The sequence below is a fragment of the Poecilia mexicana genome, unplaced genomic scaffold (genome assembly GCF_051168715.1).
Source record: "Poecilia mexicana isolate PSO_F unplaced genomic scaffold, ASM5116871v1 scaffold_2, whole genome shotgun sequence".
In the NCBI taxonomy this organism is placed as follows: Eukaryota; Metazoa; Chordata; class Actinopteri; order Cyprinodontiformes; family Poeciliidae; genus Poecilia; species Poecilia mexicana.
Genome location: NW_028263371.1, coordinates 39,164,184 through 39,176,489, shown reverse-complemented (window position 1 = coordinate 39,176,489; position 12,306 = coordinate 39,164,184). Strand labels below are relative to the sequence as shown.

At 37.0% G+C, this 12,306-nt stretch overlaps 1 protein-coding gene across 1 annotated transcript; it reads left to right on the top strand.

Annotated features, from left to right (window-relative positions):
• The first annotated feature begins 1,091 nt into the window (after positions 1–1,091).
• cckbrb (cholecystokinin B receptor b) lies at positions 1,092–10,160 on the top strand. Its single transcript, XM_015002948.2, has 4 exons — positions 1,092–1,383; positions 4,318–4,579; positions 6,272–6,399; positions 8,794–10,160. Exons 1-4 carry the CDS (start codon positions 1,092–1,094, stop codon positions 9,330–9,332), a joined length of 1,221 nt encoding a protein of 406 aa, XP_014858434.2. The 3' UTR covers positions 9,333–10,160.
• Positions 10,161–12,306: the final 2,146 nt, after the last annotated feature.

Below are 12,306 nucleotides of genomic sequence, written 5' to 3'. Positions count from 1 at the left end.
AAAAACCCAATCAATGATACCAGCAATGACACATATATAAGGCGCACCGGATTATAAGGCGCACTGTCAGCTTTTGAGGAAATTGAAGGTTTTTAGGTGCGCCTTATAGTGCGGAAAATACGGTATTATTATTTTTTATTGATCTGATGTAATATTCTGATCCTAAATGTTGTTTTTATTAGTTGTAAATGAACAAATTATCAGAATTAACAGAAATACAAGCTCGAAAACACATGTCTGTGATATTAAGCTACAAAATGTGTTTCTCTTAGTGAATTAAGGTACTAATACTCTAATTCAACATGACCATATATATACAAAGTGGAGAGAGACGATCAGAACGTTACTTAATGACCCCATCGTGTAATAACTACAGAGATGAATCATAACGACCCTATAAGAGCCAGTCATATAATTTGTCTTTTTTATTTATGAAGTGTTGAGCCTAATCTTGAAGATAGACGGCGTGTCTGCCGCTAAGTCCAAATCTTGGAGCCGCTCACCCAGAGTGGAGCCTGAATGTTGAAAGGTCGATGCTTCATTCTACTTTTTAAAAAGTTGGGAAACCACAAATAAACCACAAACCTGGGAGCAAAGTGCTTGCTTGGGAAAAAGTGAAACTACGACATCTTCAAGATGTGATTGAGCACAGGGCTTAATGTTACAAGAAGGATTTTATATTTAATTATTGAGAAACCAATAAAAGGAAACTATTACTGGGGAAATACGATCTCTTCTGTTATAGTCCCCGCTGGATTTCATGATCCAGAATTTTTCAAACGCATCTGTGAGTTGTGTTTTAATGATACATTTAATGATACGTTCACTACTGATATGGCCATAATATGCTACCGGTAGTTGATAAATATATTTAGGTGAATGTCATTTCCGATTAGGAGTAATATCGCCGCCGCCACTGCAATCAAAAACTCTCCTTTAGAAAGACTTAGCAGGATAATTAATATGGTCTGTTCATTTACACCCACTCAAGGAAAAAGAAACAATAAGCTGTGGAGTTGCGCACACACACACAACTATAGTCACCAGGTTGTTCAATAAAACAAATTGAATTTCAACATGTAAAAACATAAATGCATCATTTTCATTCAGACCTGTGTTCTTCTTGGGCAGAGGAGGACCACACGCTCCGGATCCTGCTCTACTCGCTCATCTTCTTCTCAAGTGTTTCTGGCAACCTGCTGATCATCGTGGTGCTCACATTCAATAAGAACATGCGCACTATCACCAACACCTTCCTGTTGTCACTCGCCATGAGCGACCTGATGATGGCCATATTCTGCATGCCTTTCAACCTGATCCCCAGCATTCTCAAGGACTTTGTCTTTGGAGCTCTGATGTGCAAGATAGTGACCTACCTTATGGGTGAGTAACAAGGAGCTTGAGGGTGAAGGGGAAGTTCAACTGGACCATTAGCATCAAGGAGGGTCTAAATTATGTTATGTTGTTCTCTTAAGACAATTCAAACTCACACACACCCTCATTCTTGCTCCAAAATGACACACAAGTGAATATTTTTTACTAATTTGGTCACTTTTGAAGGCTATTGGTTGCATCAGATTTTACTTTGTAAAACAAGCCTTGAAAAATGTGTCTTACCATTCACCATGCAGTTACATTCCTGTACTGAGGTAAACATGTGGTAAGGCCTGGATTCATAATTTTTTTTCAATAGCAAAGCTATATGTCCTTTGCTTGTTATGAGCAAAATCTTCACCTTGTAACCTTCCATTCATATCTGAATCATTTTTACTTTAATGTACTTTAAAAGTTTGGGTCTGGTTTGGGTCAACCAAATGACCAAACAAAACACATTTTTAATGTTTTGTTTTTATCCTAAATTTGGACAGAACCCACTGCCTACTAGAAAAGTAAAATTTTATAAAACAAATTTGAGTTGAACTAAAAACAAAGATCAGCCTACCTAAAATATCTTTTAAAAAAATGTCCATTGATATCCACAATTAGGAAGGTGGACATTCCCGTTGTACGTGTCATGGTTTTTCATGTGGTAGTTTACATGTAGAGCTGTTTCAAGGTTTTGGAGTATGAGAAAGACATATTTTCTAAATTTTTGCATGAAACAAAATGTGTAATTTTTGACTTTAAAAATCTGCTTTAGAGTTTATTGGATCCACTTTGGAATAAGAAAAAGAAAACTTCCCCTGTCTAATGTAGTAACAGTCCTTATATACAAGAAAATTAGTCTTTCAAAACTATAAGGAATCCGATGCGGTGCTGCCAGTAGCAGCGACTGACTTGCTTCTAGCAGAAAATGAATAGAGAACAAAACCATCTTCAGACATTGTAGCCCATCATTGTCTTGCTACAATAAAACCCCAGATAGATGCAGCTCCTGTAGTCAGGAAGGTAACACGTTTCCTGACCTGACGTCAATCAAATTACAAAAGAGGTCGATCACTATTGAGTGGCTGCACATCCACTGACTGTTTTCATCACCTTTCCCAATTGTGGGAGGTTCATTGATATCTGTAGTATTCATTTGGAGTTCCTAAGTGGTAATTTTCCAGTAGTCAAGGTGTGTAATGAGGTTTTTTTTTTTTTACTGCTACAGTATTCTCATTGTCGTCAAGAAGACTCTAATTATATTCCCGTATAGACTGGATGGGCAAACATTTGAGCTGGTCAGATTCTTTTTTTTTTTTTATTTTATTGGAAAGTCCCAAATTTAAAAGGCTATTAGGATTGTCACTTCACATGAAGAATTTATTTGACATTTGAGTAATGTGCCGGAGTTGCAAATGAGCGATGAGTGATCTCACTGTCTATGCATCTGAAGAAGAGACTGCTGGAAACTAAGTTACCTATGCATGAAGATGATTCTTAGTGTGAGTACTACTGACGCTGTTCTTCTGTAATTACAGAGAATATGTTTATGAAGAGAAACATAGTGCCCAGAAAGAGTAAAACAGTTAAAACATCCCCTTTGTTTTACCCTTTTTATTAAACTTACAAATCAACCATGGTCAACAAAATTGGGCTTTTTTGACAAAAAAAATAAAAATAAAATAAAATGTCAAAGTAAAAACTAATTTCTACAAAAATGATTTAAAAAAATGTACCATAAAATAATTGGTTGCATAAATATCCACTACCTTAAAGTCAGTATTTAGTAGATGCACCTTTGGCTGAAATTGCAGCATGGAGTCTGTGTTGATACGTCTCAAACGGATATAAATGTTCTTTGAAGCCGTAACAAATTATCCTGCAGAATATAACTATATTTGCTGCATTCATTTTGCTCTTTGCAAGCCTTTTCAGAATCCCACAACATAATGCTGCCACCACCACGCTTCAGAGTCGGGATGGCGTGTTTTGGTGATGTGCAGTATTTGGTATCTTCCAAACAGGACGTCTTATCAAATAGCCAAAATGTTCCATTTTGATCTCATCAGTCCAAAGAATTTGATGGAAATATTCTTCAACGGTGATTTCCTTGTTGCCATTCTCAAATAAAACTTTGACTGGTGAAGAACCAGGACAACAGTTATTGTATGCAACGTCTCACCCATCTCAGCTGCTGAAGCTTATAACTCTTTCAGTGTAGTCATAGGTGATTTCTCTGTCTAGTCTCCTTCTTGCTCGGTCACTCAGTTTGGAAAGACGGCCTGGTCTCATGACGTCTGAAAGCTAACGGTTTCATTTTATGAATTTCAACGTGAATAAGGCCAAATACAAATGCACAGCTAATTTTTCCAGATTTTTATAATTAGAAAGTATTAAACTGTGTGATAATTTGTGTTAGTCTGCCAGAAATCCCCAATGAAAGACATTAAGAGTCGGTTTGTCATAAATACTTTTGCAAAACACAACAAAATACGTGGAGGGGAAAAGAAAGGCAAAGCAAAATGAAGGTTTGCTGGTGTTGTAAACTATCGTTTGGAGTTTTCTTTCTACCCATCTTCCCATCCTCTACGTATACAGCATATATTGTCACCGAGGACATGGATAAAGGAGGTAAAGAGTAATTTCCTGTCTTGTCCTTTTAGGGGGTAGATGAACGATCATATCACTGGCAGAGAGTCACATGGTTTCCTTCACCGTGACATTCAGACATCGGCCCAATTTATTTACCTCAACACTGTGTTCTCCTCCACATGTTGGCTGCACAGCATAAAGCCTGGTTGTAGTTTCAGATATTATTTTAACATTAGCCACATTTTCTTCCCTATTCTGAGTTGCAGCAATTTTATTTTATTAAAATGAGAAGTCATCTGTGTATGTGGTAAGATGAATATTTTCTCAGCCCTCTAGATGTCCCGCTTTGTCCTCCTGCAGGCACATCAGTGAGCATCTCGACATTTAACCTAGTTGCCATAGCCCTTGAGCGCTACAGTGCCATCTGCAAGCCTCTGAAGTCACGGGCGTGGCAGACCCAGTCCCATGCCTATCGGGTGATTGCTGTTACATGGGTGCTGGCCTTCATCATCATGATCCCCTACCCGATCGTCAGTCACCTCATGCCATTTAAGCGTCCTGACAACACCACGGCGCACCAATGTCGCCACAAGTGGCCTGTCGCAACGGCAGAGCAGACCTGGTGAGTGTTTTCGTTCTACATTGTTTTTATTTGGTAGAGATGATAGTCGACTGGGAAAATCTGCAACTTTGTGAAGATTCAACTTGTTTAACTGCTCTTATATTCACATGACATGATTCTGTTAACAACACATGTACGAAAGCATGTTGGTGATGAAAGAACTCCAGTCCAGACTTCAGTTAGCTCTGGGTTGATTATTCATGAATTTGAATAATCCATTAAAATCCAAGGTTTGTAAAAAAAAAAAAAAAAAAAAAAAAAATGAAACAAAATTAATTTATTGGCTTTCAATCTAATTATGGTAAAATACTACCAATTATTTCAGAAAGAAATAAACCATCTGAGCAGTAAAATATTAAAATGTACCTGATTATGTTCCTAATCAAAAGTTCACCTATATGGTTATTTTTATAGTAATTTAAACTGGAAATACTTTTTTCTAGATGTCTTTATGATCCATTCCAACTGACCAGTAATTTGTTTTAAGATAAAGCAAAAGGGATCTCAAGCATTACTTTTAACTCTATTTGCAGTGCTACACGTTTTGTTGATCTTTTGTTGAACCCATTTTAAATCGTTCAGAGACAAATCAATAAGAATGGAGGACATAAACAACGTCAAAGTGAGAGAGTAATTACAGCACACATGTATGCAGGTGCATGCAGATGGAGGTTTTGGCTTTCAGCTGGGTTTATAATGCTGCTGGAGTAATGAGACGTAATTAGAAATTATGCATGCCTTGGATCAACTAACTCTGTATTGTGCAGAACTTTTCGGCATCCTACTGTCGCCCTTGTGAGACAGAACAACAGCAGATACGTTTCTGAAAGTTTTACTTGTTCTAATTAATTTAAAACTTTTAATGAATCAGTATTGGTAGAAATTCACAGGGTTACAAAAAAATGTATGCTCTTTGTTTCAACTATGGAAATCTGCCATCTTTTTGTTGCCGTCATGCAATGGTTTCAGTTGACTATAATTTTGGCCTTAACTGAATGTTAATAAACTTGGTTAAAATATTTATACGTTTTAAAAAAGCATGACGACGATTATTGACGACTGTGATTTCAAAACGCCTTATTTCTGTGTTTGGATGATTTCTAATTGCCTCCAAAAGGGAAACATGATACAAAATATGACCAGTACAGAAGCAGGGAGCAGACATTTCCCCGTGGTTTTCTGGAGATAAAAAGTTAACCTTGAGAAAAGTCAGAAAAAAAAAATATATTCGGGAAACATCTGCTTTTGTCTTTATTAGACTAAGGATAAATGAGTCAGAAATAAAAAGATTTATATTAACATCTTTGTTTACAATTAGATTATCCACTTTGTAAATCACTTAGAACTACCAGATATGAGTTTCGTAGTTATCCGATTTTTTTATGTGATCTCCAGGATTCTTGTTGAGACCAATGACAAATAATATCACAATCAATAATATGACTTAAATAATATCCACTTTCTTGGCTCTTTAGCAGTAGGAGCTATGCAAAACGTTTTAACAGTCAGACGGTGTGACCAAGTGGCAACACACTCGAAAGCAATGTGGGTGAGTCAGTCTGAAGTGAAACTGCAAGACAGCTCGTTTTTGTTACAGGCTGAACAGTTTTAATTTATTTCTGATGGAAATGAGGACACACATCTGACTTCATCTTAGTTGTTTGTCAACTTTTCCAAATGTGTCCCTTGTAGGTATGTTCTTCTCCTGCTTGTGCTGTTCGCGATTCCAGGAGTGGTGATGATTGTTGCCTATGGACTGATCTCCAGGAAGCTTTATCAAGGCATCCGATCCGAGACCGCCCTCAGCAAAGAATCTACTGGTAATACCATTTACCATTTATTACACTGATTTTATTGATGCCTCCTTTTCGGTACATTGACTTCAGACAATTTTAGGTGAGAATTTGTGCCTGTTTTTCAAATGTGCTCAACATACAAGTAAAAGCAGCACCTGCAATCTGGTTCAGGTTTGATAACTCACGTTGCGGGTGATATGTCATTACATTTTTATATCCTCCTGCCAGAATTTTGGGCTTTCCAATAATCAGAATATGCTTCGGATATTCATGATGCCATTTATTTATTTATGCTCTCCTCATTTTGCTGACACAATCCTGCTTGTGTGTTATTTGTAGATCCGATTTGCACATACTATAAAGCTTGCCTTTGCTTTTGAAAGCACAACCCTTTAGAGGAATGAAAAAAATGAAGTAAATAAACTGAATTATTATTTTTTTGTTAGGTTATCCAGCATAGTCCTCCTGAAGTTAAAACTTGTGGTGCCAATCAGTTATTGAATTATTTTTACTCAGAAAAGTTTCAGATTATAGATTTGACACTACAAGCTTTTTACCCTGTGCACAGTCCAGCAGGGTTGCACTGACCTCAGCTTTGTTATTCTGAGGTTTTTCTGTGTGGTTTCAAGAATTGACATTCTGACAGGAGACCTCCAAGCTGTCCGCGCTCCAACTGAGCCTTGTGCTAAGACCGCAGGAGTGTTAATGTTATATTTGAACGGATGTGTTGTGTTAAGCTAATGCAGTCCTCATACAGGTTTCTTCAATTGCAAAATGGTGCTTTGTAAGTAAAATGTGTAATTTGTTGTTTTAATAGAGTTTAGTTTCTGTGTACATTTTTATAATGTATGACGTTTCAAACATAAAACCATGCTTTTATATAATTATATAATTCTGTCTTATTTAAGATTAGTTGACCCTAAATATATATTGGCAATATAATCATTTTGTGTCTTTCACCTGCATTATAATGACCCCTTTTGCGAGACATAGTGCAATGTTTTATTCCGTTTCCATTGCTTATGCTAGTAATTATGAATCATTTGTAATACTGTCAAAAACAGTTCATCATTGTGTTAAATGTAGTTCAAACTTTTTGCAGACAAACACGTATTTCTGGGAATAATAACCAGAGGGGCGAGTTCTGGGTAGTGCTGCGTTATAGAGTTCAATTTCCTGTAAAACTGTAGGCTCAGACATTGCAATCTATTTGTATTCTGTTTTCTTCTACAAAACATATTACAGATAAAAAGGAAGGAAACAGGAACAGCACAATGTAGTAATTGGAAAAACATTCATCTACGTTCCAGTCGAACCGTCTTTTGTTAGTAAATTGTAACCTTGTGGCTCTCCAAATGTTATTGTTGGAGTTTTCTCTTTCATGCATAAAAATTATTACTAAATATCACTGATAAATTTCAAAATCCTCTTATGAGTGATTACTGCATTTCAGCAGGAAATGCAAGTTTCTTTTTGCTTCATTAGGCTGAGCAGGTGGTTTTTGCAGAATCATGACTCATTCATAATAAAGCATACAAATAGGTGCATGTGTCACCGCAGAGATCAATCAGCCGGCTACAGGGAAAAGGGACAATTATAATAATTACCAGTTCAAGGCATTCTTAAACCAGTGGAAGAAAACATTTGTTTTACGATGAAACAAAAACAGCGATTGCTTAATTCTGAAAGCATTTTGTCTTGAAGTAAATTATATCTTGCTGCTACACTGTTAAGGACAGTTTGGTCTTTAGGGTCAAACCACAAAATTAAATATATATAATCTTGAGAACTCAAAATGCATTATGTCTCAAACGTTTTATTCTAACTTAACCAAAGTCTTTATCTGCCTTTTTGTATACAAAATAAGTAATATTACAGGCTGATATTGAGCCTTTTCCCCCTATATTTGGCATAAGATTATTTTTATTAATGCTTATTATACTCAAGTGCACAAATACTTTCCGTGGAATATGATAAACATTAAATTTGCAGTCTGAATTAGACATTTTCTTCAGAGATTTAAACCACTAAAGCACTTAGGTCAAGTTTAGAAATAAACTTTTAGATAATGTGAATAAACACAACTAAATTAGATATATATATTAAAAACCATTTTTTCCTCTCTATCCTATAGTAGAGTTAAAAACATTTTCTATAACGACTATGTAGGTTATATATTTTGTATATTTCTCAGGATTTAGACCTTTTTAACTCTCCCTCCATCTTAGCACGGTGCTCAAGAGGAGTGTGGTAAAGTGCTCTTCTTCACAGAGCAAAACCATTACGTTTAATAAAACTAAAACTTCTTCTGCTCGTCAGTCTATCAAATTCATAACAAAGTATTTTGCCCCTTTTCCCCCTATATTTGGCAACAATCACACAAATACCTAAACTTTTGACACCGCTGTCCTCTTGCAGATGTGAAGAATGGACTGACTTCCTGTGGGTCTAATAATCCTGACGACGAAGACGGCTGCTATGTTTGTGTGCGTCCAAGCTCAATGGAGATGAACCCCATGTCTGCATCAACCCAGTCCATGAAGATACACAGACCCCGCAGCACCACATCGGGAGCCAATCTGGAGGCCAAGAAGCGAGTCATACGTATGCTAGTGGTCATCGTTGTTCTGTTCTTTCTCTGCTGGATGCCTCTGTACTGTGTCAACACCTGGCGGGCTTTTGATAACGTCACCGCCGAACGTGCCCTCTCTGGGACGCCCATTGCATTCATCCATTTGCTGAGCTACACCTCTGCTTGTGTCAACCCAATAATCTACTGCTTCATGAACATGCGCTTCCGCAAGGCCCTGCTCGGCACTTTCTCTTGCTGCTTTGCTCCTTGCTGTCAACATTGCCGCCGCTGTAGGCCACGTGACAACGAGGAGGACGGTTTGGCGGCGGGGGCATCCATGTCCAGGTTCAGTTACACCATAGTCAGCACCATGGGAACCTGCTGAAGACGGTTTCTACAGCAACACAATACCCACGCCCTTTGTTTTTAGGCCAGTGCAGTGCTCATAGGTGCAGTCGTAGAACATATGAAATGAAACGCAATCATGCAGTGGGAATATCTTTACAGAGCTATAAAAAAGCACAAAAATGCAGTATGTAGTTATTTCTTGTCAGAGTGGCTGAAGGCAAATTCTTGGCTTAAATCTTTACAGTGGTGCATGTGGGTTTACATCTGTGGTTCAAACTCAAGCAAAGGAGTAATGAACTCTAATATATATGACATAGGAAGGCTTTATTAGTTACATGTCATTATGTAGCTACAGAAGGAGGTCAACCTTCTTAAAAACTCTGTTTTATATTCTGCTGTCAGTATAAAATTGAATGTGTTAATGATGGTATTTTAATTGCCTTGTGGCGTAAGTGCCTGCTTCTGAAAAACAATGCTGCTTCTGTTTTGTGTCGATCTGCCTCATTTATTACCGGCATCATAGTAGCAGGCAAATGGAAAGTTTAAGGGTTTAGATGTGGAGAAAAAAAAATACTTCAAGTTATAAAATGTGTTTATTAGAACTGATGAAGTAGGCTGAATGTTCAACAGGTGAAAAAGACACAGAGCAATGTTGGCCACTTGGAAATATTATATAAACTTTATGTTGTACAGTAAAAATATGTTAGGAATAGAAACTTTTCATCTCTTCTATTATTTTGTTGTTGCTACGATGTAAGAAAAACTATATAACCCAATCTGTGCCACATATTCTGTTTCTATAGAATGTGTCTTGTGTAGAAACATTAGTATTTCAATGAGCATATTAAATGAAAGCATAATTTAACTGTCCCTTTTTCATTTCTGATGTATTGCATATTATAAAATCATTCAGTTTTGGTTTTCATGGTGCGACTTGGACAAAAACAGGAAAATTTAGATAGAAAAAAGCCACTTTAGCTTTTTAGGTTATAGTTCAGATTTTTGGAGGCAAGGTTCTGTGAAGTTCTTATCAGATTCTATTAAAGTGACTTCTTAGAAAAGTAAAGATAGAGATGTGAAAGTCAAGTCGACATCTCTTTTTGGCAAGCTTCAACAGTTGGTAACATTTCAAGCTGAAAAACCTTAATATTTGTGTTGTGTTGACACATAAGAGACAGTGGTTGGCTCTGTCACTGTTGTCTTAATAATCTCTGTGTTATTATGTTAATAGTATTTAGTAGATCTACTTTTCTGACCTGGAAAAATATACCACCTGTCCTCAAATTCAAAAGTTTCCTCCACACTTCCTGGTTAATATTAATTTGGCCAACTTAATTAAAGTCTTACATATGTTAAGTTGAGAAAACAGTCACAAATGTGATCTGAAATATTAACCTAAACTGTTTGTTTTTATTTTAAAAGCCAAATAGGCTGGCTGTTAACATTTCACCACTCCAAGGATTTCTTCATCCATACAAATTCACAGTGAACACTTCCAGGTGACTTTAAACAATGTGAACTATCCCTTTAATTATTTTTCAAGAGTTGAATCAAGTTTTTTGACTAGTGCTTGTACTCTAAGGAGAAAGTGAGTTCAATCTCAAGACTCTACGGTGTTACTTTTAAAAACAGTCATAAAACTGTTTAAAACTTTTCACCTTATTGATGCACCTTGAGGAAAGGTTATTTTTTTGACATTTTAGTGGCCTTTATTGAACCATAGACAGAAAACATGGAGGAAATTCTGTGAGGAAGCATCTCCAAAGAGGGTACAAATTAATCCATATGACCTAAATGAAATGTCCAATACCAGGTACGAAAAAAGATGGGTAGACAAATACCAAAATTGACCAATACTCCTCTGAAGTCAAACATAAAGGTCCTCCATGAAATCCGCTCATCTTAGAGAAAAAGAAAGACCTGCTATGGAACATGCAATCATAAATAAAGCAAAAGGAAAAGTAGAAACCTCTATTTTAAATTGAGGCATAGGGATTTTTGAGTATAGGACATGTTTCTGAATACAACAAAGACTTCATTTCAGAGCTTTGTTAAACTGGCTGGATTTCTTCACTTCTTTGAACTTAGTCTTACAGACAGAACCTGTACATTATTATCTTGCTGAATCCCATACAGCGTAGGCTTGCTGGTTTGTGCATTGGCCACATATGCGAGGAAGATTACGATCAGAAATATCTACGGTTTTAACGAAATGTCAAAAGTCAGAGTTGCCCTTTGATGAATGTATTTGTCTGGTGCAGCTTTATGAATGAGCTCATGACTTTCTATCAGAGCTGAGCTTATCTGTGGGCTACAGAGTGGATGCCAGATTTTAGGGGCTTCTCTTTGTCATGTCTGCCTTGTTTGTCACTGACTCTGGCGCCCACAGTCCCTTCACACTAAATGTGTTTCAGCTTCAGACCTACCAGGCTAAACTGGAGAACATATTTCACAGAGTGCACAGAAGCACAGTGCTGTCAATCTCAAGACGAATTACCTACCAAGAGTGTGGGTCATTGTTGTGTAGCGCTAGACATTTTAGTGTGGCGTTTTCTGAGTTCAACATGTCAGTCATGGACTTTATTTGACTAACAAAGATGTTTAAATTCATTGTAACAGAAAGGATGTGCATCTCGGTGATGCAAGTAACGACTCAGTCCATCACATAGCAACTACTGGATGCATTTTGGCATCTAGATATGATGAAGATGAGCTGCTGGAGGTCAAACAAAGCAACCAAAGTGGGAACCAAAAAGGATTAAAGTGACTTTGAGCAAAGCCTGGTTGAGGTGGTCTGAGTTTTTCAGAAATTATTAGGATTTTCCACGCACAACAACTTCTGCATAGCGAATGGTCCAAAGCAGAGAAAATATTTAATGCGCAGCAAAATGAAAAGGAAGGTAAAAGTATTTCTAATAAGAGAGAGAGAGATTTTTTCTGCAGTGACCTCCACAGTCACCAAATCTCAATCAAACAGAGGACCTTTGGGATGTGGGGAAATGGGAAACCTG

Coding starts and splice junctions, on each gene's coding strand:
- cckbrb (XM_015002948.2), top strand. CDS start 1,092: ATGCATCATTTTCATTCAGACCTGTGTTCTTCTTGGGCAGAGGAGGAC. Junction 1,384..4,317: donor GATAGTGACCTACCTTATGG/GTGAGTAACAAG, acceptor GTCCTCCTGCAG/GCACATCAGTGAGCATCTCG. Junction 4,580..6,271: donor GCAACGGCAGAGCAGACCTG/GTGAGTGTTTTC, acceptor TGTCCCTTGTAG/GTATGTTCTTCTCCTGCTTG.